We start from the raw sequence: 26,670 nt of genomic DNA on the forward strand, positions 1-26,670 counted from the left end.
GAAGCTTAAGCATTTTAAAAAATTAATAGTGTGACATAACTGATGTGTTTTGTCGTAGAATAAAACGTGAAAGTATCCTGAGTTTGTGGTAACCACAAAGCTTATTTTAGACAATTAACCGAGATCCCATTCAAAAAACCCATTGACTTTGGGACGAGGGAACTGCTAAAATGCTAACTCGCTTCCAGGTTTTTGCATACAAACGGATGTCAAAGTTCCTCCACTCTATTATAAAATGACTGCTTACCAAATAAACTGAAAGCGTAATTTACACTTTGAATTTTTTTTTGTCATTGATAAGAAAAAAATAAACAAAACATGTTTCTTAAAACCTGATATGTAGGACATTAGTTTCCCGGCACAACGCTCAATTATACATTTTAGGATTAATTTAACAATATAACCACCAACCAATCCGAATTCAGTATTTCATATAGCCTAATAGTAGTAGTAATAATAATAATAATAATTAATAAGCAGATTTTATTATTTTTTTTTTAGCTTTCTTCAGGTGGTGTCGGTGGGACTCCTTCTATAAATGTACGAAAGTGATCATCTGTGTTGAGTTCCGGTTGTTTGACCAGCAGGTGGCATTTAGGGAAGAAATAGGCCGCAACCAACCCCATATTACTGAGTAAACTAACTCCTACTTGAGCAAGGGACTTATCTTTATCATTTAGACTGGTGTAAATGGGGATGAACATCACCCACATGACGCAGTAACTCAAGGTGGAGATGGTGATGTCTCTGGCTAAGTTGTACTGTCCAGGCGGCTTTAGAGCCATGAAGGTGGACATGAATGACATCAGAGCCAGGATAACATTAAAACCGAGCATCAGGCCGAAGTTTAACATTGGCTCCACTGGGCAGCGCAGAAACGTTTTCACGTAAGTCACATCCAAACTGGCGACGTATTGGGTCAGGGAGGGGCCTTCTAGGCCGTACCAGCCACACAGTCCTGCTTGCAGCCCGCAACATCCCAGAATGACAAACCAGCTTCCTCGTCCTCGTAGGTTCTCTAGGTGTTCGGAAGACTTTTCAGGGAACTCTGTGACGCACACAATCTGTAAAGTAAAATAAAGCAGTAAATAAGACTATCTGTGAAACAAAAATCACTCACTTTTTTGTTTTAATAGTCCAGGGCTTCTGTTTGGCTTTATTTCAGGATTCAGGATGCAGATTTTACACTGAACTTTAAGTGGAGGCTCACATTATGGTGATTTTTTTATTATTATTATTGTTAACCAGTACATTTGTTGGACATTAAATTAATGCCTCTCAATATTAGAAAAAAACAGATCACAATTTATTTTTCAGAGACATTTTGTGACAAAAAAGTAAAAAAAAAGACTTCAAATGCTGTGTCTGGACAGAAGTAGTTATTCTAATATTTAAATAAATAAACATTTGTGGCATGGTGGCTCAGTGGTTAGCACTGTGGCCTCACAGCAAGAGGGTCGCTGGTTCGAGTCCTGGCTGGATCAGTTGACATTTCTGTGTGAAGTTTGCATGTTCTGCCCGTGTTGGCGTGGGTTCCCTTCGAGTGCTCCGGTTTCCCCCACAGTCCAAACACATGCACCATAGGTGAACAGGATGACCTAAATTGGCTGTAGTGTATGAGTGTGTGTGTGTGAATGGGTGTATGGTGTTTTAAAACATATGCTGTGTAAAACATTTGCTGGATAAGTTGGCGGTTCATTCTGCTGTGGTGACCCCTAATAAATAAGGCACTAAGCCGAAGGAAAATAAATGAATGAATTATTATATGTTTAATAAATACATTCATATTAAAATTAATTAATTAATAATAATTATCTAAATATGAATATTCAAACAATATTAATCTTTAAATAATATTAATAATAGTATTTTTTTGAATGTTAAACATAGTACATAACATTTTAAGAACCAGATCTCTTTTACTAACCATGAAGTCAAATGTTTTAAAATATTTATTTGGCAACATTTCTACTGCTTTGTGACAAAAATATGATTTTTATAGTGATTATTATTAATTACAAAAAAATTAATAAGACATATCTTGCAATACGGTTACTGTTGTAAATAAATTCAAGTCTTTAATAAAACATATATTTTTTAACAATATGAATATTATTTTGCTATATACTATAAGTTTACAATACTAATATTTATTTTAAAATTATAAATTAAAAATAATAAATTATTAAGCTTTTTTTGGTGGCTTGAAAACAAAATACAAACCAGTAAATAAATAAATAAATAAATAAGTAAATAAATAAACAAATAAATAAATAAAACTGCATTCTTTACAGTCTAACTAATGCATAAACACATATTGTGATATTGATTTTAATCAGTTCAGTTTATCCCTATGTTGAATAATGTTTTTATTTTCATTATTCAACTATAATTACTCAAGACTATGTAAAAATTATAATAATGGAATCTTATGAAATAATATATTTTATTTATTTTAATTAGATATATCTTAAAATAATGCTGTTACTATTGTAAATAAATTCAAATATTTAATAAAATATTTTAACAATATGAATATTATTTTATTATATAATATACATATACAAAACAATTTTTTACTTGATACTTTTTAAAAGATATTAAATTATTAAGCTTTTTTTGGTGGCTTGAAAACAAAATACAAACCAGTAAATAAATTAATTAATTAATTAATTATTGCACTAACTATAGCATTAACACATATTGTGATTTAAATTATTATTATTCAGTCCTATGTTAAATCTCAGTATTTTGATATTCATCATTTAGCTAAAATTACTATGTTGTAAAACTATAAAAACAAATAATTATATATATTTCAATTATTTTTACATTTATTTTACCAGGCATTTCATTTTTCTTTACCTTTTTTTTTTTAAAGATTACCTGAAGGGAACTGGACAGAATGACTGAAAGGGCGACGGTGGGAAAAAAGGCATTTAGTGGCTCCTGCAGGCGGCAGACGGTGTCTCCCGGCTGACCCAGGAACAGCACCAGACTTATGCATCCTCCTGCAAGGCTCAGCAAGGTAAGACCGCACAGTGATCCACCTGCAGTTTTCACCAGTGGAGTTCCTCTGTGCTTGAAAAATAGAGCCCCTACCCACACATGTGATACTAGCACTACAATTCCTCCCAGAATGACTCCGATTGACTCATAGTTGGTCCAGGCCAAGTAGGTATAGATGGGATAGACACAGCTTGTACTTCTTAGAGTGGACCACTGGCCATTGGGACATGATTTACATTGAATGTCATCTTCCAAAAGGAAAAGAAGATAAAGTTTAGTTAGCATCAGATAGCGAAGAGCTTAAAATGCTCATGATCTTTTTACTAGACTGTGAAACATTGCTTAAGGGTCTTGTGAAGTGCTTTGAAATGTTCATTTTTTTATTCCCCCTTTGACGCAGTCTCTACTGAAAAAAGTAGAGAGGGCGGGACATATAGTAGCTCCTCCCCTTTAAGAAAAACAGCTAATAGAATTTAGTTTTTATCACAGCTCTGCCAGTGAGAGTGGTTGAGCTCAAGTGCATCAAATGAAAAGCAAAGAAGTGTCTTGAAGGGGGCGGGGCGTGTGAGATACTAGAGAGCATTTGATTGGTCAAGATTTGATGAGAAACTGAAGTGTGAAGTGACATGAAAAAAAAGTTGGACCATTTAGACAAAGTGACAAATTACAAGCGTTACATGCTTGTATCGGTTTTATATGTCCTAGATGCGAATTTTGTGATTGTTTTGTACCACACTAGCATATAGATATCCTTAAAGACTAACATAGTGATACTAACATCTAAAAACGTTATTTTAATTTCACTGAACCTTTAATTTCAACAGTAAAAAAATGTAAATGTGTAAAGGAAAAAATTTAAACCCTGGTTACTTTAAGTTTCCTTAAAATATGATGAATTACTTTGAAATTAAATAGACTTTTACAGATTTCCTTGCATGACACTTCACTTTATTTATACTATGTTGACATTACTTTAGTTTTTGCCTCAGTTATATAGATTAGAGTTTTGTGTTGCATCAAATGCTGATAAATAATGTTTATTTAATTACTTTAATTAGCTTTAATTAATTTAATTAAAGACATACTTCAAGACATAGGTGCAATATAAGTTTATGAAATACAGTAGTTTACCGTAAAAATATAAAATGTATTTTTTAATGTTTTTGTATCATACTTTTAATGGTAAAATACTGGAAACCACAGTTGCCATTTTTTTACTGTACATTTTATGGATTTTTTTAACATTGTGTCTCACATGGCATGTGATAAAGCAATTACAGTCAGAGCAAATATTTCAAAGCATTTAGGATTGTTTAAAGTAACTTGAAAATTTAGGTTGTCTTCAGTTAATGGAGCATAAATGATTGGGATCTTTATGTAGAATATTAAAATTTTTTTTTGACTCATATAGCATAATGCCAACCCAGGCTCGCTGCGGATATGTACCCAGGTCTAGATTTCTAGGGACATCGAAATACGTAACTAGAGGTACATCTGCTTGCAGTTTTTGTTTTTGCAAATCCACCAGAGGCCGCTGTCTAAGCTTTTTGATAATCTCAAATTTCTCTCGCGGGTTGTCTTCTCACGTAAATCCATCAGAGGGCGCAATATACACTTCAGGCAACCAGGGCAGCTTGCTGTCGACTGACTGACTGACTGACTGACCGACCGACCGACTGACCCACCCACTTTCCCCCTTCCATAAACCCAACCCATAGTGTTTTCAAAAGCACTCTAGAAAAAACTGTTGTGCTCATTTTACATATGAAATAGCCTGACGTACCTCTGGCTACATAATTCGTGCTCTCCAGAAATGTAGACAGGGGTACGTATCAACAATGAACCTGTGTTGCAACAATGCAATTATCATTCTAAATAGATTATTGGTAATTATTAGTAGCAATTCTTGTGACTTGTGGCTCGATACCTTCCTTTATAATTTGCTTTGGATAAATGTGCTGCTAAATGACAATGTTAAAGCAATAGTTCACCCAAAAATGAAAGTTTACTCATTATTCACTCACCTTTAAGTGGTTCTAAAGCTTGATGAGTTTCTTTTCCAAGTTGGGAAATTAAGTTAATTTGAAGAATGCTGGAAATCGATAGCCAGGAAAAAATAAAACACTACTGAATTCAATAGCTAACGGTTTCAAACTCTCTTCAAAATATCTTCTTTTCAACAGTGTTCAACAGATGAAGGAAACTTAAACAGGTTTAAAACAAGTCGACAGTGAGTACATGTTTTTTGGGTAAACTATCCCTTTAGTTTCCCATGGCCCCTTAAGATTTCCGGGTTTCTCAGTAGCGGAAGTCATCATAGTTAAGTAAACTTGGGAGAGTAGAGCAAATCATTTACAATCTTATTTGCTGAAATAATAAAAGAAAAACTCTACAATGGTGTTTTCAAGACTTTCTGAAATAGGACAAAAATAGTGTGAGACTGATAACGGCAGCCTGAAGAGAGAATAATGTCAAATTTACTGTCTCTTACAAGCTAAAAGAATGATAGCTCTTAGCTGGAAAAGGCCTGATCCACCATCTGTTGGAACTTGGATTAATGCCATGGCACAATGTATGGCCATGGAAAAAGTAACATATTTTATTAAAAACAAAATGGATGTATATGAAGAAATATGGAAGCCGTTTAATTACTACATTGACAACAATAATATTGGTCATTTATTACAAGAGGTCTAACTAAGTATAGTGCTTTTTAATTTATTTTTTATGTGTGTTTTGGTTTGTTGGATAATGTGAGTTATGTGTAAAATACAGCAATGTATACATGGTTTTTGGGTACCTAACAATATTTGTTTTGCAATAACATTTTTCTCTTGTAAGAAAATTCTGTGTAATTCTATTGGGGAGAAGAGAGTGATGTTCTTTTGTTGGGGTGGGAAATAATCGCAACGAAATGGAATTGTGTTTTCTTTTTGTTACCTGTCTTGCATAATCAAAAATAATAAATACATTGTTAAAAAAAAAAAAAATAAAAAAAATGTACTGTCTCGCCCCCATAGACGCTGCATTATAAACACCTCACATAAGTGGTAAATAAGTTTTTGTAATTTGATGCAAAGATTATATAATACATAAATACATATAAATGTTCATACGTTTTAAAAAATTCACAATATTAAAAACTTTCAAGGATTTAAGATGCTGATGACCATTAAACTTGTCATAACAGTCTTGTGAAAAGGGTCCATTGACCAATTTTGACCCATAATGGAAAGCTAATTTCTGGCCCTCTTAGCTGCTCACCTGTGTTGTTTAGGAACGTTCCCTCCAAGCAGTCAATGCAGTCAAAACAGCAGGAATGAAAACCTTTAACTCTGCGCACCTGTCCCATCCCACAGTCTGAGGAGCAGGTGGACATTGGCACCTGTTACAGAGACCATTTGTCAAAACATATTCCTTAATAGGAAACCAAGCTAATATCGAGCATTTAAAATTAAAATACAAGCATCTCAGCGTAAAATAGTGCTTTAGTGTTTAGCGTACCTGTCCATTTTTCGTGTGCCATTTTATAGCATTGCTTTCAATGGTAAGGTTCTGATAAAAGTATCCAATTACATCAAAGGTCACGGTGGTGTCATTAAAGATCCACTGCATGAAATCGTAGCCAAAGTTTGGATTGCCCTCATCATCAAACTGAATATTGACCCCCTCAAGATTTAAAGATAGTTTTTGGAGTTTCCGTAACAGCTGTAGGAAATACAGATCATGTACTGCTCTGTTAGTACTGTCAGTCTTGTAATCTATACTATAGAAATCGTCCTGGTTACGTACGTAACCCACGTTCCCCGAATAGGGAACGGAGACGTGTGTCTGTTATTAAACAGACTTTTGGGAGTGCTTTAGACGACCAATCACATCTGAAGATAAGAAAACGGGCCAATGAAATGCCAATTGAATTGGCGGAGCTTAGCTCCACAGCTGAACTGATGAGCCAATTAGGGCTATATCAGTCGGCTGCTGGAGCCAGCTCATCAGAATTTGCCTGCTGAAGAGCCGATCGCTCAGCTCCCAGCTGGAGACTCAGGTGCTGTGGCAGTGGAGACACACGTCTCCGTTCCCTATTCGGGGAACGTGGGTTACGTACGTAACCAGGACGTTCCCCTTCATATGGGAACTTCAACGTGTGTCTGTTATTAAACAGACTTTTGGGAGACTGTATGGAAAGCGCCACAGCAGCTAAGCCTGTCGCGTCCCTGATGTGTAGTTTGCCAAGCCAAAGCGTGAGCGCACTGACATCACCAAGAGCGCAACCTTCCAACGTCCCCTAGGCCCAACATATTACCATTACATGGGAATAAAAGTTTTAAATCAGGGGTCGTAAGTGTGCTTTTACCTAGCTAATATAGACTAGGGATTTTGGAAATACGACAGTACGTTGGGAAAGCGTGCCAGTCCCCGAAGGGGGAGGACGCAGCGGAGACCACCTGCTACCCTAAAAGGGGATACCTGATGGTAAGGAGACATATGGACTAGCCCTAATGAGGGGGAGTGCTACATATGATAAGCTGGTTAGCGGTTTAGGGAAGACACGGGACCGCCTAATAAGGGGGAACACACCGTGGTAATAATGCATATGACATCACCAAATGGGGATGCACATAGCTGGCACCGATCCTCAATATGCGTGTAGACCTAATGGGCATACCAACCGCACACTGAGCCATGCACTCGACTCCTCCGCTGAGTCGATGCTGGGGGCCTCGGAGGAATTCTCTAGGGTTCGCCTGGGAAGGGAAACTTACTAGTAGAATAGGCAAAAGCGCACGCATCTCCGGTTTAGGGAGCCTGGCGCAGCAAGCGTTTGTGACACCGAGCTTAATTCTCCCCCGATTGATTGGGATTTCCCAATAACCGGGAGAAAACTGCTCCACTCGGAGGTTATACAACCTCGCAAATGTGTTAGGTGTCGCCCAACCCGCAGCTCTGCAGATATCTGTGAGAGAGGCGCCGCGTGCTAACGCCAATGAGGAAGCGACACCTCTAGTGGAGTGCGCTCTCATGTTAGGAGGGCGCGGCTCGCCCTGGCATTGATAAGCGAGGGCGATGGCATCAACTAACCAGTGGGCCAACCTCTGTTTTGACACGGCACTTCCCTTCTGCCGGCCACCATAACAGATAAGAGCTGTTCACATGATCTTACATTTTGCGTTCGTTCCACGTAAAGGCGCAAAGCGCGAACGGGACAAAGCAGTGAGTGGGCTGAGCCTGCCTCCTCCGCAGGCAGCGCTTGCAGGTTCACCACCTGATCTATAAATGGGGTGGTAGGAACCTTGGGCACATAGCCAGGTCGGGGTCTCAGGACAACGTGAGAGTAACCCGGCCCGAATTCAAGGCACGATTCGCTGACCGAAAATGCCTCCAGATCCCCAACTCTCTTGAATGGCGCCAATGCGATCAGCAGAGCTGTCATAATGACAGAATACAGAATCGAGTGGCTAAAACAGATCTCTCTGCAGCCACCAGGACTAAGGAGAGATCCAAGAGGGCATGAGAGGGGGGCGGGATGGATTTAATCGCCGCGCGCCTCTGAGGAATCGGATGATTAGATCATGCTTCCCGAGCGTGTTGCCATCCACCGCGTCATGATGAGCGGAGATGCCGCCACGTAACCTTCAGTGTGGAGGGTGACAGCCTACGCTCCAGCTTATCCTGAAGGAAGGATAACACAATGCTAATCTGGCAAGTTCGGGGGTCTTCTCGGGGAGAAGCGCACCACTCAGAGAATAGACTCCACTTCAGGGCGTAGGCATGCCTCGTAGAGGGTGCTCTAGCCTGAGTGATGGTGTTAAGTACCGCGGGCGGTAAGTCACCAAAGTCCTCCGCGCTCCGTCTATGGACCACACGTGGAGGTTCCAGAGATCTGGGCGTGGGTGCCAGATGGTGCCCCGTCCCTGAGAGAGGAGGTCCTCCCTTAGGGGAATGCGCCAAGGAGGGGCCGCCGCGAGGAGTGTGAGCTCCGAAACCCAGGTCTGGTTGGGCCAGAGGGGCGCAACAAACAAGACCTGCTCCTCGTCCTCCCTGACTTTGCACTGACCAGCATGTGTTTCTGCTCCAACACCGGAAAAAAGCGGCGGAGAGCCAGATACACTGCCAACAGCTCCAGGCAGTTGATATGCCAATGCAGGCGGGGTCCGGACCACGAACCCGCGGCTGCATGCTCGTTGCACACGGCCCCCCAGCCCGTGCTGGAGGCATGTGTCATTACGACAACATGCCTGGATACTAGCCCTAGGGGCACTCCGGCCCGTAGAAAAGCCAGATCCGTCCAGGGGCTGAGGGTGCGGAGACACAGCAGAGTGATGTTCACCCGGTGCGTACCCGCGCGCCATGCCCGTCTGGGGACTCGATCGCGAAGCCAACGCTGAAGTGGTCTCATATGAAGCAAACCGAGCGGCGAGACCGCGGCTGCGGATGCCATATGCCCCAGGAGCCTCTGAAAACATTTCAGTGGGACCACTATTTTCCTGTGGAGCTCGTTACACAGGAAAGCATTAGCCTGGCGCGCTCCTCGGAGAGGCGCGCAACCATAGCAACCGAATCCAGCTCCAGCCCGAGGTAAGAGATCCTCTGCACAGGGCAAAGTTTGCTCTTCTCTCGGTTGACCTGAAACCCCAACTGGTCGAGGTGCCGAAGCACTTTGACTCTGTGCATAATCAACTGATCGCGAGAGGAGGCTAAAATGAGCCAGTCATCGAGATAGTTGAGTGTGTGGATGCCCGCAAGCCGCAGTGGCGCAGAGCACCCTCCGCGAGCTTGGTGAAAACCCGCGGAGACAGAGAGAGCCCGAAGGGGAGGACTTTGTACTGCCACGCTCGTCCTTCGAACGCAAACCGGAGAAAAGGGCGGTGGCGTGGAAGAATAGAGACATGAAAATACGCGTCCTTCAGGTCTATGGCTGCAGACCAATCTTGTGGACGGACGCTCTGAAGCAAGCGTTTCTGCGTAAGCATTCTGAAAGCATTTAGTGTAAATGACAGTTCAGTCTGCGCAGATCTAGGATTGGTCTTAACCCCCCGCTCTTTTTTGGGCACGATGAAATACGGGCTGTAGAACCCGGACTCCATCTCGGCTGGAGGGACCTGCTCGACTGCGTCCTTCGCCAGGAGGACCGCAATCTCCTCTCGCAAGACAGGGGCGCTCACGGGGATCACCCTCGTGAAAAGGACACCCGTGAACTTGGGAGGGCGAATAGCGAACTGAATCGCATAGCCGAGTCTGACCGTCCGTATGAGCCACCGCGATGCGCTGGGCAGCGCTAACCAGGCTGGCAGAGCGCGCGCTAATGGCACCATCGGAGCGATCACTGACGTGCCAGCGGAGGGGCAGCTCGGGATGGGAGTGCTCATCCCGGGAAGCGGTGCGTCCCGGGGAAGAGCTGAAAATAAGAGAATTTCTCTTACCTTCCTCCCTGGATCCCGCGGTGAGGCCAGAGTGAGAGAAAGGAGTCCGTCCTGCTGCACTCTGAGGGCCTGAGGCGAAGGGTCCCGGTGCTGCGAGCTGAAAGGCGGAGCGTCCCAGACTGGCAGTACTCGGGCTCGCGCATCCGGAGAGAGAGGAAACTGCTCTTTTGGAAATTTGGTTGCCGCCAGCCCAGGGGCCGGCAGCGAGGAGTTTAAAGTCGTTGTGGACTGATTTAATAATCCTCGGCCCCCCACCGAGGAAAGAGCAGGTCCCCTCTTTTCCGAATGGCCCGTCCCAGGAACGCTTCGCGGTCCGTTTACTGGACTTAGCGGCGCCCTGGGGCGGGGGCGTTGCAGTCCCGCGGGAGGCTCGGCATTGCCGCCTGGCCGGAGCGGGCAGCGAAAGCGGAGCAGATGAAGCCGCGGGTGGACGCCCTCGGCGAAGAGCAACCGCAGCGGAAGGGGCAGCGGGAGGAGCAGTTTTTCGAGCCCGCTGATAGATGACCTCACCCCTCGCCTTGGACTGCTTTTCACCGCGGAGAATTCCTGGGTGAACTCCCCGACGGTGTCGCCGAAAAGGCCAGCCTGGGATACGGGAGCGTTAAGAAAGCAAGCTTTGTCAACGTCTCTCATATAGCCAAGCTCAGCCAGGGGTGGCATTCCTGGACCACTAATGTGGCCATCGTCTTCCCCAGGGCACGAGCAGCCGATTTAATAGTCATGAGAGCATAATCGGTTGCCGTGCGGAGCTCATGCAGCAAGCCTGGGGGAGAACCGCCCTCCTGCATCTTGGCCAGCTTCTCGGCTTGGTAGCGTTGATAGGTGGCCATAGCGTGCAGAGCGGAGGTGGCCTGGCCCGCAGCAGTGCAGGCTCTGGCCCGTGAGAGACTCAGATAACCTGCACGCTTTGGAAGGGAGTGAGGGCGGACCTCTCGAGTGGAGCAGCTCTGCGGACAGAGCACGCTCCGCCTGGGGAATCGCCTCATAACCCCTGGCCGCTCCGTCATCGAGGGAGGTGAGAGCGGGAGCGCACGAGGACCGGGCAGAAAAAGGTGCCCTCCATGCCTGCGTGAGCTCTCTGTGTACCTCCGGGAAGAAGGGGACGGGGGGTCTAAAAGGCTTCGCCTTCTTCACCCCCACGTAACACCCATCTAAGCGGTCCGGCCGCGGTTCTGGGGGACAAGCCATCTCCAGTCCCACGGCCGAAGCAGCCCGGAATAACACGGCTAACATGTCCGACTCCAGATCCGAAACCTCACTGATAACCCCGGAGGGTGGCAGGGGGTCCGGATCTTCATCAGAGCATGTCAGCCCGCCCTCCGATGCAGCGATGGACATCACGTCCCCGGTGTCATCTAATGAGAGCGCGGCCAACCCAGAGGATGGACCAGCGCTAACACTCGAAGCAGAAACAGAGCGCACTGACGAGGAGCGAGGGGTCCGCGGGCCCGAAGGCGACGGATTAGCCCCCACTGTAACCCTCAGGCCTGCCCGAGTGCTAACCGCTTGGCGGGGAGCAGCAGGGGTGACTTGCCCTAATAAAAGAGCTCGCCGCGACCTCAGTTGCGCAACAGTCAAGCCATCGCAATGCGGGCAAGAACTGTCCGCGAGCACCGCATCAACATGTTGGACCCCCAAGCATGTGACGCAGTACTCGTGCCTGTCATCCGGGGAGAGGAAACCACCGCATCCAGAAACGCACGGTCGAAACGACATCTTTAAAAAGACGCGCTGCACGACCGTGTGCTCTCTTAGGGAATTCTGCTCTTTAAAAAACTGCTCTTTCAGGTCACCAGCGAAACGCCAAGGGGACGGGAAACCCAGCTCGACCGCCGCTAGAACGTCTTCCCTCGCACTGGTGAGAATAATGCTTTCTTCAATGTTGGAAGTCAGCTCAGCAGAAGGGTTCTTCAGTCTCAGATCGGGTCTGAAGCAACAATTCTGATGAGCTGGCTCCAGCAGCCGACTGATATAGCCCTAATTGGCTCATCAGTTTCAGCTGTGGAGCTAAGCTCCGCCAATTCAATTGGCATTTCATTGGCCCGTTTTCTTATCTCAGATGTGATTGGTCGTCTAAAGCACTCCCAAAAGTCTGTTTAATAACAGACACACGTTGAAGTTCCCATATGAAGGGGAACTGATATATGGCAATATAAAAGAAAAAACTCGAGGTTAGTAATTTTATTAAAAAAATGTGCATATTCTCTTTAAAAAATATTTATTTGTTTTGCATCTATTATAAAATATTGACAACATTACACTAATAAAATTAAGAGATACATTTCACATTTTTTAAGCAAACTGGGGCAATAATTTGATTTAAGGGAGCCAATTAAGCAAATAAATCTGAGGAAAAAATGTTTATTTTGAGTGAATTGGTTTAATTATGTGGTTTTTGACTGAGACATCTGCATTTAAGTCTCAACAACGCCATTGGTTATTAAATAATTTAAATCATATAAATATATTCAAATCATCATCTGTAATGCAAATTGTTTTGTAATGTTTACATGATTTAAGTAGTTAGTTAGGTAGTTAGTTAGTTTTATGCTCAAAAAAATCATAAAACTACTTAAAAGTAATGCATGTAATATTTCACCATTATTTATTTTTGAAGTAGATAGCACAAGATTTTTTTTTTAACAGTGCATGCAGTTGCGTGTACAATGACATGCTGTATGAGTACATGTTTGGATTTCACATGTAAAATAATAAATAAATGCCATATATGCAACAAAAAAATATTTTTTCAACCATTGGAATTACAAATATGCACATACACAGTTAAAGTCAGAATTATTCGCCCTTCCGTGAATTAGGTTTTTCTTTTTCAAATATTTCCCAAATGATGTTAACAGAGCAAGGAATTTTCCACAGTATTTCTGATAATATTTTTTCTTCTGGAGAAAATCTTTATTGTTTTATTTCGACTAGAATAAAAGCAGTTTTTTAATTTTTAAAATCCATTTTAAAGGTCTATATTATTAGAATTATGTTTTTTTTTATTGTTTACAGAACAAACCACTGTTAAACAATGACTTTATTAATTACTTTCATAATTAACCTAGTTAAGCCTTTAAATGTTACTGTAAGTTGAAAACTAGTGTCTTAAAAATATCTAGTAATATATTATATACTGTCATCTGGTGAAAGATAAAATAAATCAGTTATTATAAATGAGTTATTAACTCTATTATGTATAGAAATGTGTTGAAAAATCTCATCATTTTGACATTTTAACTGCATATTCAAATATATTAGCTTAATTTAAATATAAAGTCATACATGGGCATATATCAGATTTCCATATGAATAAACAAACCAATTTACTGAAGGAAATGCTATTGTGTGATTACCTGCCATGGATATACATTGTCAGTCTTGGGATTTCTAGCACAGCGGGTTGCATTGCATCCAAGCAAGTCATGCAGAGCATATGCAGCACAGTAGATGGCAGCATACACACTGAAAGCAGAGCGCTGCACGAGATCTACCTCCACCATGCTCACGTTGGCTCGGCTCACATAGCTGCATCTTGGGCATGGGTTATCCAGAGGCGAGATGTCCGCATCTGGCTGTTGTGGGATCGCCATCTCCTCTATTTGGTGAAAAGCTCACGGATGTAGGGAGTAAAGAGGTCAAGAGGTCTGGTGATGTCTGCAAACGCCAGCACAGTGCCTATTGACTGATGCCCGGCAGGGTGGATACACCATCGTTCAGACTCCATGCTGTGCTCGCCACCCAAACTGCTGTAATGTTTCGTTTGATTACCTGGTCGGATAGTGGTGAAGAGAGCATTTTTAATCACCAAAGCTACACATAGAGTTATTATGCCTGAGGAAATGTATATTATTTGGTAATATTTTAAAGATGAAGCTCTCAATGTTCTGTACACAAGTTTGAACAAACTGAAATCGATTTCATGCAGCTGCAAGGCTTCTGACACCTTACTACTGTGCTTAAAGGGATAGTTCACCCCCAAAATTAAATTCACTTTTCCTTTGGCTTATTCCCTGATTCAATGGGGTCCGCCACAGTGGAATGAACCGACAATTACTCTAGAATATGTTTTTTTGTGGTGGATTTCTCCTTCCAGCCACCAACCAAAACTGAGAGTATACTAACTGGTGAACCCCCAGGGCTGGGAAACATCCATACACTCTCTCATTTACACACATGCACACTACGGCTAATTTAGTTTACCAATAGCAATTCACCTTTTTTTTTTGGCTGTGGGAAAAACCGGCTTGACCCAAAATGAAATTGCAATCATTTACTCAGCCTTCAATCGTTGAAGTAAGTGTCTTTCTTCTGTTGAACACAAAATAAGTTATTTTGAAGAATGCTGGTTGATGATGCATAGGATTTCTTTTCCCTGTTATGAAAGTCTAAAGGTACATTTAAAAGTACAGTTTAAAGCCAGCATTTTTCAAAATATCTTCCTTTGTTTTCAACGGAGGACAGAAACTGATAAATGTTTAAAGAGGGAGAGTAAACAGTGAGGCAATATTAATTTTTGGGTGTACTATCCCTTTAAGGCTCTCCATTGGCTTCCTATCAGTTTTGAAATGTGGCTTTTTACATATACATATACATATTTACATATTTACAAGCTTTGCATGGACAATTCTACCTCTTTTTACTTTTCTACTTACTTAAAATGCTATAGTAATTTTCCTACATTTTGCTACTTTTACTGTTTAACTACAGTAATAGTTTTGTGTCTGTTTTCCACTCTTTATGAGCCTTCAATTTAAATACATTTTTGGTTCACACTTCTAAGTGATTTTACATTTCAATGTAACCCCCCCCCCCAAAAAAAAAAAAAAAACAAAAAAAAAAAAACTAAACTAGGGCTGCTTCAGCATCGAGATCGCAATGTGTGCATCCACAAAAGTCACATCGCAAGATATGCATGGTATGTTGAGTTGAATTTGCAGTGTATTTCTTTTACATTTAAATATACTACACCATAAAGCATGCACTGTTTACTGTATGTCACGTTATCTTTGTTTTATTGCGTTCATCTATGCTTGTAGTTTGTTTATTGCACAGCCGGCAACTAGCTCTCTGCAACTCTCACATGGTCGCCCACTGAAGCTAAGCAGGGCTGCGCCCAGTCAGTACCTGGAAGGGAGACCACATGGAAAAACTAGGTTGCTGTGGAAGTGGTGTTAGTGAGGCCAGCAGGGGGTGCCCAACCTGTGGTCTGTGTGGGGTCCTAATGCCCCAGTATAGTGACGGGCACTCTATACTGCCCAGTGTGTGCTGTCTTTTGGATGAGACGTTAAACCGATGTCCTGACTCTCTGTGGTCATTAAAAATCCCAGAAAAAGAGTAGGGTTTAACACTGGCATCCTGACCAAATTTGCCCCACTGGCCTCTGTCCATCATGGCCTCCTAACCATCCCCTTATCATAATTGGTTTCTGTCTCCTCTCCTCCTCTCCTGTGCTGTGCGGTTTGGTGCAAAATTGCTGCCGTCGCGTCATCCAGGTGGATGCTCAACATTGGTGGTCTATGAGAAGATTCCCCCCCAATGTGTAAAGCGCTTTTAGTGCTGAGAAAAGCGCTATATAAATGTAAGGAATTATTATTATTATTATTATTATCATTATTATTATTATTATTATTATATTATTATTATTATCATTCTTATATTATTATTATTATTATATTATTATTATCATTATTATTATTATTATTATTATATATTATTATATTATTATTATTATTATTTATTATTATTATTATATTATAAGCATGATTCACTCCCTTACAAGATCATTCCAATCAATCAACATTTATTTGATAACACTTTAGGGACCAATTCTTACTATTAAATAATTGCTTATTAGCATGCATCTTATTGAGATATTGGCTTATTATTAGTACTTAAACTACATTTTTTGCATGATCTCATTGTATATCCCTAACACAATACCTAAACTACCTTAATATCTATTAATAAAAAGCAAATTAGGAGTTTATTGAAGCAATAGTCATATTAATGATTTGATAATAGGAAGAATTGAACCTATGAGTAAGTATAACTATATAAATTCTTTCCAAATAGTGCTATTCAATCATCTGGTGAAATAGTATAGATACTGTATATCACCATATTCATTAATTTATTTTATTTTCGGCTTACTCCCTTTATTAATCAGTGGTCGCCACAACGGAATGAACCGTCAATTTATCCAGCATATGTTTTACACAGCGGTTGCCCTTCCAGCTGCAACCCAACACTGGGAAACACCCATACACACTCTTTCACAACATAAACTACGGCTAATTTAGCTTATTCAGTTCACCTATAGCGCATGTGTTTGGACTGTGGGAGAAACCGGAGCACCCGGAGGAAACCCACACGAACATGGGCAGAGTATGCGAACTCCACACAGAAAATGCCAGCTGACTCAGCTGTGGCTTAAACCAGCGACCTCCTTGCTGTGAGGCGATCGTGCTACCCACTGCGCCACTGTGACGATTATCAATATCACGATTTTTCTGATATCGTGCAGCCCTACCCAAACAAACAAAACCATTTTGTTCATTGATTTTCTATGTAAAATTAGTCTCACACATGATACATGATTTTAAAAACAGCTGTACTCAAGTTATTTAAACTTTACAAAACATATGTCCAGACCTCCATCAGCAACAACAACAACAAGCGAATTATATTTGAATAACCACAACATATCAACATAAATGCTAAATGAGTAACATCCTCAGATGGCTGTCCTCTAGGTAAGCAATGGGTCATTAACTGATGACACCGGCAGTTGTTATTGGTATCATGTTAACATAGTTTTTGGAAATCCAAGAGTTTAAGAAAGATGCTTTTGCAACATCCAGTTTAATGGATGTTAAATAGAGCATTATTTTATAACTCAATCAAAAGATCATAATTTGAAAAGTTGCAATTTATTTTTCACCTCTATGAAGAAGGCTTTGGCTGGGATGGGAATAGAGAAGACCACCACCACTCCCACTTTAGCATCCACAATCCGATTGAGCATGTCTTGTATTGTTGGCCCTGGATCACTGTATACGGGAATCAAACCCTGATAGGCCACGCAGATGGACTCATCATTGGCCATGCTGGAGAACTGCTGACCCATCTGTCCATATTCTTCATCACTACCTATTACTGACACCCAGTTCCACCCAAACTGTTTCAGAAGCTGTATCATGGCCACAACCTGCCATTGATCGCTGGCGACAGTGCGCATGAAAGACGGGTAGGTCTGTTTGTCACTGAACTCATCGCTGGTGGCACCGTAGCTAATCTGAGATTGAGTGAATAGAGAACAATTCAAAACCATTAAAGAGCAGACATTTACAGAGAAAGTTCACCCCATTTACACCTTCTTTAATCTTTATGAGGTTATTTGTTACCGTATACAGTTGAAAGCTAATTATTAGCCCACATAAGTTGAAAGCAAGTTGAAACCCAGGCTGTGTTTAGAAAAGCGAAGACGTTTTAACACATTTTTAAATTAATACTTTTAATAAATTTGGTCTTTGCCATGATTACTGTAGATATGATTTTACTAATTATTTTGCAAGACACTTGTATTTAGCTTAAAATGCAAACTAAATTAAAATGCTTAACTAGGTTAACTAAAGTTAGGTAATTAGGCAAGTCATTGGAAAACAGTGGTTTGTAGTAATAATATTGATCCTAAACATTCATTTCTCTTTGGCTTAGTCCATTATTTATGAGTGGTTGCCAGGGGGAATGAACCACCAACTATTCTGACATATGTTTCACGCAGCGAATGCCCTTCCAGCGCAACCCAGTACTGGGAAACACCCATACACACTCAATCACTCAGTCACTATCGCCAGTTTAGTCAACCCAGGCTCGTTCTGAAAACGTACCTCTATATACATTTCTGAGACCGTCAAATACGTCCCAGGAGCTACGTTTTTTTTGCAGTTTTTGTTTTCGGGAATCCACATAAGGCCACTTTGTATGCTTTTTCAGATCTCAAATATCTCTTGCGTGTGCCCTTCGTGCCTACTGTTCTCTCGTAAATCCACCAGAGGCCGCTGTCGACTGACTGTTTGACTGACTGACTGACTGACTGACCGATAGACTGACCCACCCTCCCCCTTCCCTAAACCCAACCAATAGTATCTTAAAAGGCACAGATTATCCGCCCAGCCACTTCCCAAACCTAACCGACAAATTTAAAAAGCAATTCAGAAAAAGAAAACGCTTCGTCTAATTTTTACCACGTTTTACCACATTCTTACCCTGTTATTTACTTGTTTATTTAATTTTTTGGCTTCTGTCTTTGTCTTACCTGTTTTCTGGGACCATTCTTCACCGGACTCAAACCCCATCATCGTGGTCATCTGTGTCTCAAGTCCACTGACGTACATGGTGAGCTAACTAGACAAACTGGTAGCAGCCGGAAAGCCGTCCATACGGCGGTAAGCGGTCAGCTGGTAAGCTTGAAATGGAATGGCGTCATACCGCCCCATAGCGTTCATTTAAAAAATTAAATGCAGCCATACGTACTTCTGGCTACATAATTCACGATCTCCAGAAAGGTATACAGGGCTACGTTTTCAGAATGAGCCTACATTGAATTTAGGTTTGAACTGTGGGGGAAACCGGAGCACCCAGAGGAAACCCATGCGAACATTGGGAGAACATGCAAACTTCACACAGAAATGCCAACTGGCCCAGTGGGGACTTGAACCAGTGACCTTTTTGCTGTGAGGCGACAGTGCTAACCACTGAGCCACTGTACCACCTTGATCGTAAACATAATTAAAAAAAAATAAAAACTGTGTTTGTTCCAGCCAAACTAAAGGAAAAGAAATAATTATTCAGGGAAAAATATAATAGGAATTGGTGTGAAAATGTCATTGCACTGTTAAAAAATTGACTATTTCAGAAAGAACGACAGTTTCACGGGGAAGGCAAAAAAAATAATTTGCCCTCAATTTGTTTGCCTGACAAAGGGTTAAACATTTTCATATACTCACCATTGGCATCAAGAAAAACCCAATCAACTTGCCAGCATCTGGGACCACGTCTGAGCTGTCTGGTCCTATGATAGCCATAACCCGAGGCTTGTAGTTGGTGTAGTTACAATTAATGTCCAATTCATCTGTTGATTCCTGTGTGAGAAGCTGCAGGACGGGCTTCATGATAACAGCTGGCTGCATGCAGGTGTCATAACTCTCAAATCCAAGAGTGATCCCTGGGAGAATATTCTTTTTAGAGTTGATCTCGTCCACAGTGAACTTCATCACCAGTGACAGAGACAGACCAAATGTGCTTATGCTGCCAAAACAGAACAAATAAAGATGATTTTAGGGTGCAAAATATTTAATAGATTAAATTGGCGTCCGGGCAGCATGGTTCGCAGTGGGTAGCACAATCGCCTCAACAGCAAGTAGGTCGCTGTATCGAGCCCCAAATGAATGAATGAATGTTTGCCGTCCCTTGTATTTACTCATTCAGCGGATGCATTTATCCAAAACAACTTACAAGTGAGGATAAAAAAGCATTTCAAATCATCGGAGAGCAGCAGCAGATAAATGCTATGACAAGTATAAGTTAGTTTAGTTTTAATTGAATTATTGAATGAATTATTTTTCATAATTCAACATTTTTCCCTCCCTTCGAGCATACGAAAAGGAAAGTGTTTCCTATAGGTGGTTGTGGCTGTGTGCGCCTTTTGGCTTCTCAGACGTCCCCCGCGAGTGCCATTCGCGCCCGCGCTGTTCTCGCGTGAACCCACCAGAGGCCGCTGTCGAACGAACGTCCTTCTGTCCGACTGGCTGAATGATTGACTGGGCGGCTGGCCGACCCACCCTCTTTCTTCTCCGAACCCGACCAATTTTACCAATTGACCCGCCCGCCCTAAACCCAACCAACAATTTACAAAAGCCGTCCGAAAAAAGAAAAGCCCTCGTCTGATTTTTTATAATTTTTTTTAACCACGTTGTCTGATTTTACCACATTCTCACCCTGTTATGAACCTCTTCGCTTTATTTCTTGGATTCTGTTTTAGTCTTACCTGATTTCTGGAACCGCTCTTCCTCGGACTCAAACCTGGTCGTCGTCGTTGTGGTCAGCTCCTTCTGCGTCTCGAGTCCGCCAACGCACAGGACGAGCTAACTGGCGGGAAAGCCCTCCACACGAAGGTAAGCGTTCAGCCGGCGAGCGCTAAAAGGAACGGCGTCATACCACCCCGCAGCTTTCGCTTAAAAAACGAAATGCAGCCATACGTACCTCCGGCTACATAATTCACGGTCTCCAGAAACGTCCTTGGGACTACGTTTTCGGAATGAGCCTGGGTTGGTCAAGTCTCTAGATGGAAACTTTTGTTTTGTGTTTACCTTATGATTACAGTTGTTGCATGTTCACTAGATTTCCTCTGAATAAGCGACTTATAGCTACTTGTACTTTAAGATAGCGTTCAGAAAAAACAAAACACACAAAGAAACTTGACACAGAGGAACATAAAATCCCACCGCCAGCTAGTGTTTCTGAAGTGTTATTGCAGAGCAACACAAACAGCATGCAGAAGTATAAATGACTGACTACGTGCAAGGAAAGCGCCGTGGGTCACGGCGATCACTCGACGCAGAAGTATATCAGCCTTAATGCTGGGTTCACCCCAAATGTGGAATTAAGTATTTGTGTGAGTAAAATACATACAAATTCAATGCAAATGTGGAAGTAGAGGCGAATTATTATCACGTTGCCCAAATGATGCAAAATGCACAATGTCTTTGCCCCAAGTGCACAGAATTTACCTCAATCTCATCTACCTTGCAAGTTTTAATAATAGAAAACATCCCGTGAATAAACTAGGCAAGTGACATAGTGCTTTGAGTTTGGTGTAAAGCCAGCTTAACAATTGCCAATGTTTTCCAGAAACATGAAGTGTTGATAGAAAGTGTCTGGTGCATATGGAGAGGAGAGAGTGTGTCACCTACAGTTAATTTGTCAGCCCACTCACCTGAAGCACACTAATGCTGGGTTCACACCAAATGCTGCGCTACAGGTGAATTGGGTAAGCTAAATTGGCCTTAGTGTGTGAGTGTGAATGAGTGTGTATGGATGTTTCCCAGAGATGGGTTGCGGCTGGAAGGGCATCCGCTGGGTAAAACATATGCTGGATCAGTTGGCGGTTCATTCCGCTGTGGCAGTGGCAAAATGACAGTAATGATGCTTTTTTGCTGCACTATAATCTTAAATTAAGTTTTTTTAATGTCTTGCAAATCTTCAAAATATGCCTGACCAGATTTGTTGATTTATACTGTTGATATACAGGTATTTAGCTATTGTTAATCTGAATGTGTTGGTGTTTTCTGTAAATCATTGTCAAAATGATTTGAATGCAGTTTTTTCTTTGTTCATTGAAAAAATAAATTAAATGTAGTAATATACATGAGGCAGCACGGTGGCTCAGTGGTTAGCACTGTCACCTCACAGCAAGAAGGTCACTGGTTCAAATCCAGGCTGGACCAGTTGGCATGTCTGTGTGGAGTTTGCATGTTCTCCCCGTGTTGGCGTGGGTTTCCTCCGGGTGCTCCGGTTTCCCCCACAGTCCAAACACATGCACTATAGGTGAATTGGATTAACTAAAATGGCCGTGAATGAGAGAGTGTATGGATGTTTCCCAATACTGGGTTGTGGCCGGATGAGCATCCTCTGTGTAAAATATGTGCTGGAATAGTTGGCGGTTCATTCCACTGTGGCGACCCCTGATAAAGGACTAAGCCGAAGGAAAATGAATGAATATTATATATGAAGGGCGTCACGGTGACAGTGGGTAGCAAAAGACATGCGCTATGGGTGAATTGACAAGCTTAACTGGCTGTCGTGTATATGTGTGAATGCAAGAGTGTATGGGTGTTTCCCAGTTTTGGGTTTCGGCTGGAAGGGCATCTGCTGCATAAAACTTATGCTAGATAAGTTGGTGGTTCATTCTGCTGTGGTGACCCCTGATTAATAAAGGGACTAAGCCGAAAAGAAAATTAATTAATTATACATGAAAAATATATAGTTGGTTCATTAAGCTGTGGCAACCCCTGAGAAATCCGGAACTAAGCCAAAGGAAAATGAATAAATAAATGAATGAAATTTTATATATGGAAAAAACTAAAGCTGTACACTAAAAAAAACTTGCTGCCTACAATTGTTAATTTGAATCAAATGAACTTTTATAGTCAACTCAACTTACATCAGTCAAACTGGATATGAAAAATGAAAAATATGAAGTTAAAAACAAACAAATGTTGAAACATGATTAACTGATTAATATTAGTTAAAGTAAAATAAAAACATTTGTTCCAATGTCTTTTTGTCATATCGATTATGAGTTTTTACCGTGTACTACAATTTTATTGAGCTCGAAAACCCCTTTTCATCCTTGACCCTCATAGAGTTGTAGAAACGTTGTACATTTGTATTTCCCTCACCTTGCCTCATATGCTGTGGTGGACATGTCAATTACTTCACCAATATCCCTACGAACATCTTGTAAAACCTGTAAAACAACATCAGCTGTTTTAACTGTATCGAATCCAAATGTATCCCTAAAACTCAGTATACATGAAACCAGATTCACAGACCTTCTCCAGTCTGCGTTGCAGCTGCTGGAACCGCACGCGCTCCATCCGGAGAGTCTCGAGCTCTTCTCTGAGCTGGCTGTTCTTCGTCAGCTGCTCATTAAAGCGAATAAGGGCCTGCAACGACAACAACAACAGAAAAGATCAATGGAGAAATTAATTAACATGCCATGACTTTCATCAGTTTGAATAAATCTAATTTAAAATATGAAAGTTCTAAAAATTCACAATTTAATTGACTTTTGTTGGCAATACTTTTATATTAATAATTATATTCCAAACAAAACTTCAGCCTATAGTGTTGTAAAATAGTGTAAATATAATTTTCCCAGTGTTTTTTTCCCCTTGATTACATATATAATATTAATTTTTGGGAAAATATTTAATTAATTTTCATTCTCCACCACTAAGCAGTTTATAAAGTGTAAGATGTGAATAAACATGCATGTTCATAAGTTGTAAAAAGTATGTAATGCATATGCACCATAAATGAGAATTAGTTTTTCTATCATTTGATCTACTTGAGGTATACAGTGAGCCTTCCAATCCTATTAAATTTTAATTCAGATCCACTGAAGTGTTTACACAAAAGGTCTTCAAAGTGACTGAGAAATCAGTCTGATTACGGAACTTTGTCTGCATATACATGTAGACATTAAGGGTGTGTTTACACTTGGAGTTTGGCTCACTTCCAGAAAACTGTACCATTAGTCCTGCTTCATTAGCATTAATGCTGTCTTTTTAAAGATGTATACTTTTATGACTTTATTATGTATACTTTTATGACCTTATTTTGCAACATTTTAATATCAAAAGTACTACACAAATCCTTGTGCTGAGCTAAATGTTGTATCGTTGTATATGCAACCTGCCAGGTGTGAACACACTTTAAAAGAATTCACACCAGTTCAGCATTATCTAAAAAATAGTTTGTTTTATCATTGGTTAGTGGTTAGCACTGTCGCCTCACAGCAAGAAGGTTGCTGGTTTGAGTCCCGGCTTGGTCAGTTGGCATTTCTGTGTGGAGTTTGCATGTTCTTCTGGTGTTGGCGTGAGTTTCCTCCGGTGCTCCGGTTTCCCCCACAGTCCAAAGACAGGCACTATATGTGAATTGAATAAACTAAATTGGCCGTATTGTATGTGTGTGAATGAGTGTGTATGGGTGTTTCCAGTACAGGGTTGCAGCTGGACGGGCATCCGCTGTGTAAAACATATGCTGGATAAGTTGGCGGTTCATTCCGCTGTGGCAACCCCTGATGAATAAAGGGACTAAGCCGAAGGAAAATGAATGAATAAATCATGCCGAATGGTTCTTAGAACAGTTGGTTACAGTTGCAGTTGCATTTCAATGTGAGCCTGGTACATCGCGGCACGATTACAAACCAGTTCCAGGCATGGTTAGACAACCATGCTGAACCTGTGCTAGTAGAGCGCATGTGTGAGTGTGAGGTTGCCAGTCTGTTGCCAGCTTCTCCATAGATGGTTAAGCAGAATCATTCTATTTATTTTTTTTTCTGTTCTTTAATGAAGTAAATATATAAAAAAGAGTCCAAAAAACAGTAATACATGATCATCATCCATATTGCTGTTTACTGTTTTCACTTTCACAATACACTTGCATTACCGAGGCAATGACTGACGCATTTGTATTACATTCCAAAAAGTTTCATTATCAGCACCACAGTGAAAAATGAAAAGGTATCTCTGCTGATTGGACTGGATCACCACGGAAATAAAATGGTTAAGCAAACAGAACCGTTCGACCCAATAGTGTAAAAGCAGGTTCTGTTTACCCGGTCCAGTTTGTTCTCCAGTGTTCGTGTGGCCTTCTGAGTGTGGCGGGCTTGAGACGTGTGACTTTGCGAAGATGTAATCTCCTCTCTTCTCGCTTCCACCAACTTCTTCTCCATATTCATAATCTGAAAAGAGAAAGCATGCACATAAACATCTACAGCACCATGTGAGATGTGTTAGGTGACAAAGAATGGACAAGTATGCACCTCCTGCTCCAGCTGAGTTTGTGTCTGCTTCTCTTTTTCCAGTTGATCCTCCTGCATGTTTTGTTGCTCCAGGAGGGTTGGATGTTCTCAGTATCCTGAGTTCGCTCTGTCTGCGCGACTGGGACTCGAGCACACGCAACGTCCGTATCAGTTCCTCCTGTTCCTCACGCAGCTTGGAAATCTCCTGACTGCAGACAAAACACACATGCAGGAAACTCAACCCATGCTCATTCTGAAACCATACCCCTATATACATTTCTGGAGAGCGCCAAATGCGTCCCAGGAGCTAAGTTTTTTTGCAGTTTTTGTTTTTGCGAATCCACCAGAAGCTGCTGTGTACGCTTTTTGAGATTTCAAATTTCTCTTGTGAGTGCCATTCATGCCTGCTGTTCACCCGTAAATCAACCAGAGGATGCTGTTGACTGACTGACTGACTGACCTATCGACTGACCCACCCGCCTCCTTCCCTAAACCCAACCAACAGTTTTAAAAAGCAATCCAGAAAAAGAAAAGCCCTCACTTGATTTTTACCACGTTTTCAGATTTTACCACATTCTCACCCTGTTATTTACTTGATTGTTTTATTTTTTGGCTTCTGTTTTTTTTCTAACCGCTTTACGGAACTGTTCTTCGCCAGACTCGATCCCGGTTGTCGTGGACAACTCCTCTCTGCGTCGCAAGTCTGCCGACACATTTGGAGCTAACTGGACAAACTGGTAACAGCAGGAAAGCCGTCCATACGGCGGTAAGCGGTCAGCTGGTAAGCGCGAAAAGGAATAGTGTCATACCACCCTGTAACGTTTGTTTTAACGACGAAATGCAGCCATATGTACCTCTGGCTAATTCGTAATCTCCGAAAATGTATATAGGGCTATGTTTTCAGAATGAACCTATGTTGAACAAAAAAAATATGCTCAAAACATATGCTGATGATACACAGGGCAACTTATTAAGCAATGTTGCTGGGCAACTTGCTGGGTAAATGATGCCATAAATGGGCACCAGGTCAGGCATTAACTAATTAGGGCAACGGGTTACAGATTCAATATTGCTGTCCTTTCTGAATAGAAAAGTAACCAAACATCATCGCTTTACAAAAATGCTCTACAACATTCCTCAAAAAGTTGCCCTGTGTATCATCAGCATTACAGTACATAAGGCGCCATTTTTGTGCAAAACATCATGATGTATAAAATAAGCTTTTACTGACAGTTCCTAACCCTACTCCAACATAAAATCCAATGCATTTATAGTATGAAAATTATATTTACTATATATTGCTATGGAAAAAATAAGACTTGAAAATTCTCAGTTCTTATGTATGGGTAAAATGCAGAAGGAAGAAAGGAATATTTCACCCAAAACTGAAAAATCTGTCATTATTTACACAAAATTCACTTGTCACAAACTTTTTTTTTTTCTGTTGAAGACAAAAGAAGTTACTTAGAAATATGTTGGAAATCTGTAACCATTGACTTTTATAGTTTTTGTTTATTCTACTACGGATGTCAATGGTTAAAGAATTCTAACTGTAAATATATTATTTTGTGTTCAACAGTAAACAGAAACTCATAAAGATTTGGTACCACTTGAGGGAGAGTGAATAATAAGAAAATAATCATTATT

At 41.3% G+C, this 26,670-nt stretch overlaps 1 protein-coding gene across 1 annotated transcript; it reads right to left on the reverse strand.

The window, feature by feature from the left end:
* Nucleotides 1-497: 497 nt before the first annotated feature.
* On the reverse strand, nucleotides 498-25,111 carry LOC130237104 (taste receptor type 1 member 3-like). The gene is given in 13 exon segments (XM_056467911.1): nucleotides 498-1,064; nucleotides 2,887-3,257; nucleotides 6,274-6,394; nucleotides 6,514-6,717; nucleotides 13,787-14,031; nucleotides 14,034-14,120; nucleotides 14,123-14,201; nucleotides 17,374-17,727; nucleotides 19,442-19,742; nucleotides 22,895-22,962; nucleotides 23,048-23,161; nucleotides 24,838-24,963; nucleotides 25,045-25,111. Coding segments are annotated over 13 exon segments (2,694 nt in total). The 5' UTR covers nucleotides 25,102-25,111.
* Between the last annotated feature and the right edge of the window lie 1,559 nt (nucleotides 25,112-26,670).

The sequence above is a fragment of the Danio aesculapii genome, chromosome 11, assembly GCF_903798145.1.
Source record: "Danio aesculapii chromosome 11, fDanAes4.1, whole genome shotgun sequence".
NCBI lineage: Eukaryota > Metazoa > Chordata > Actinopteri > Cypriniformes > Danionidae > Danio > Danio aesculapii.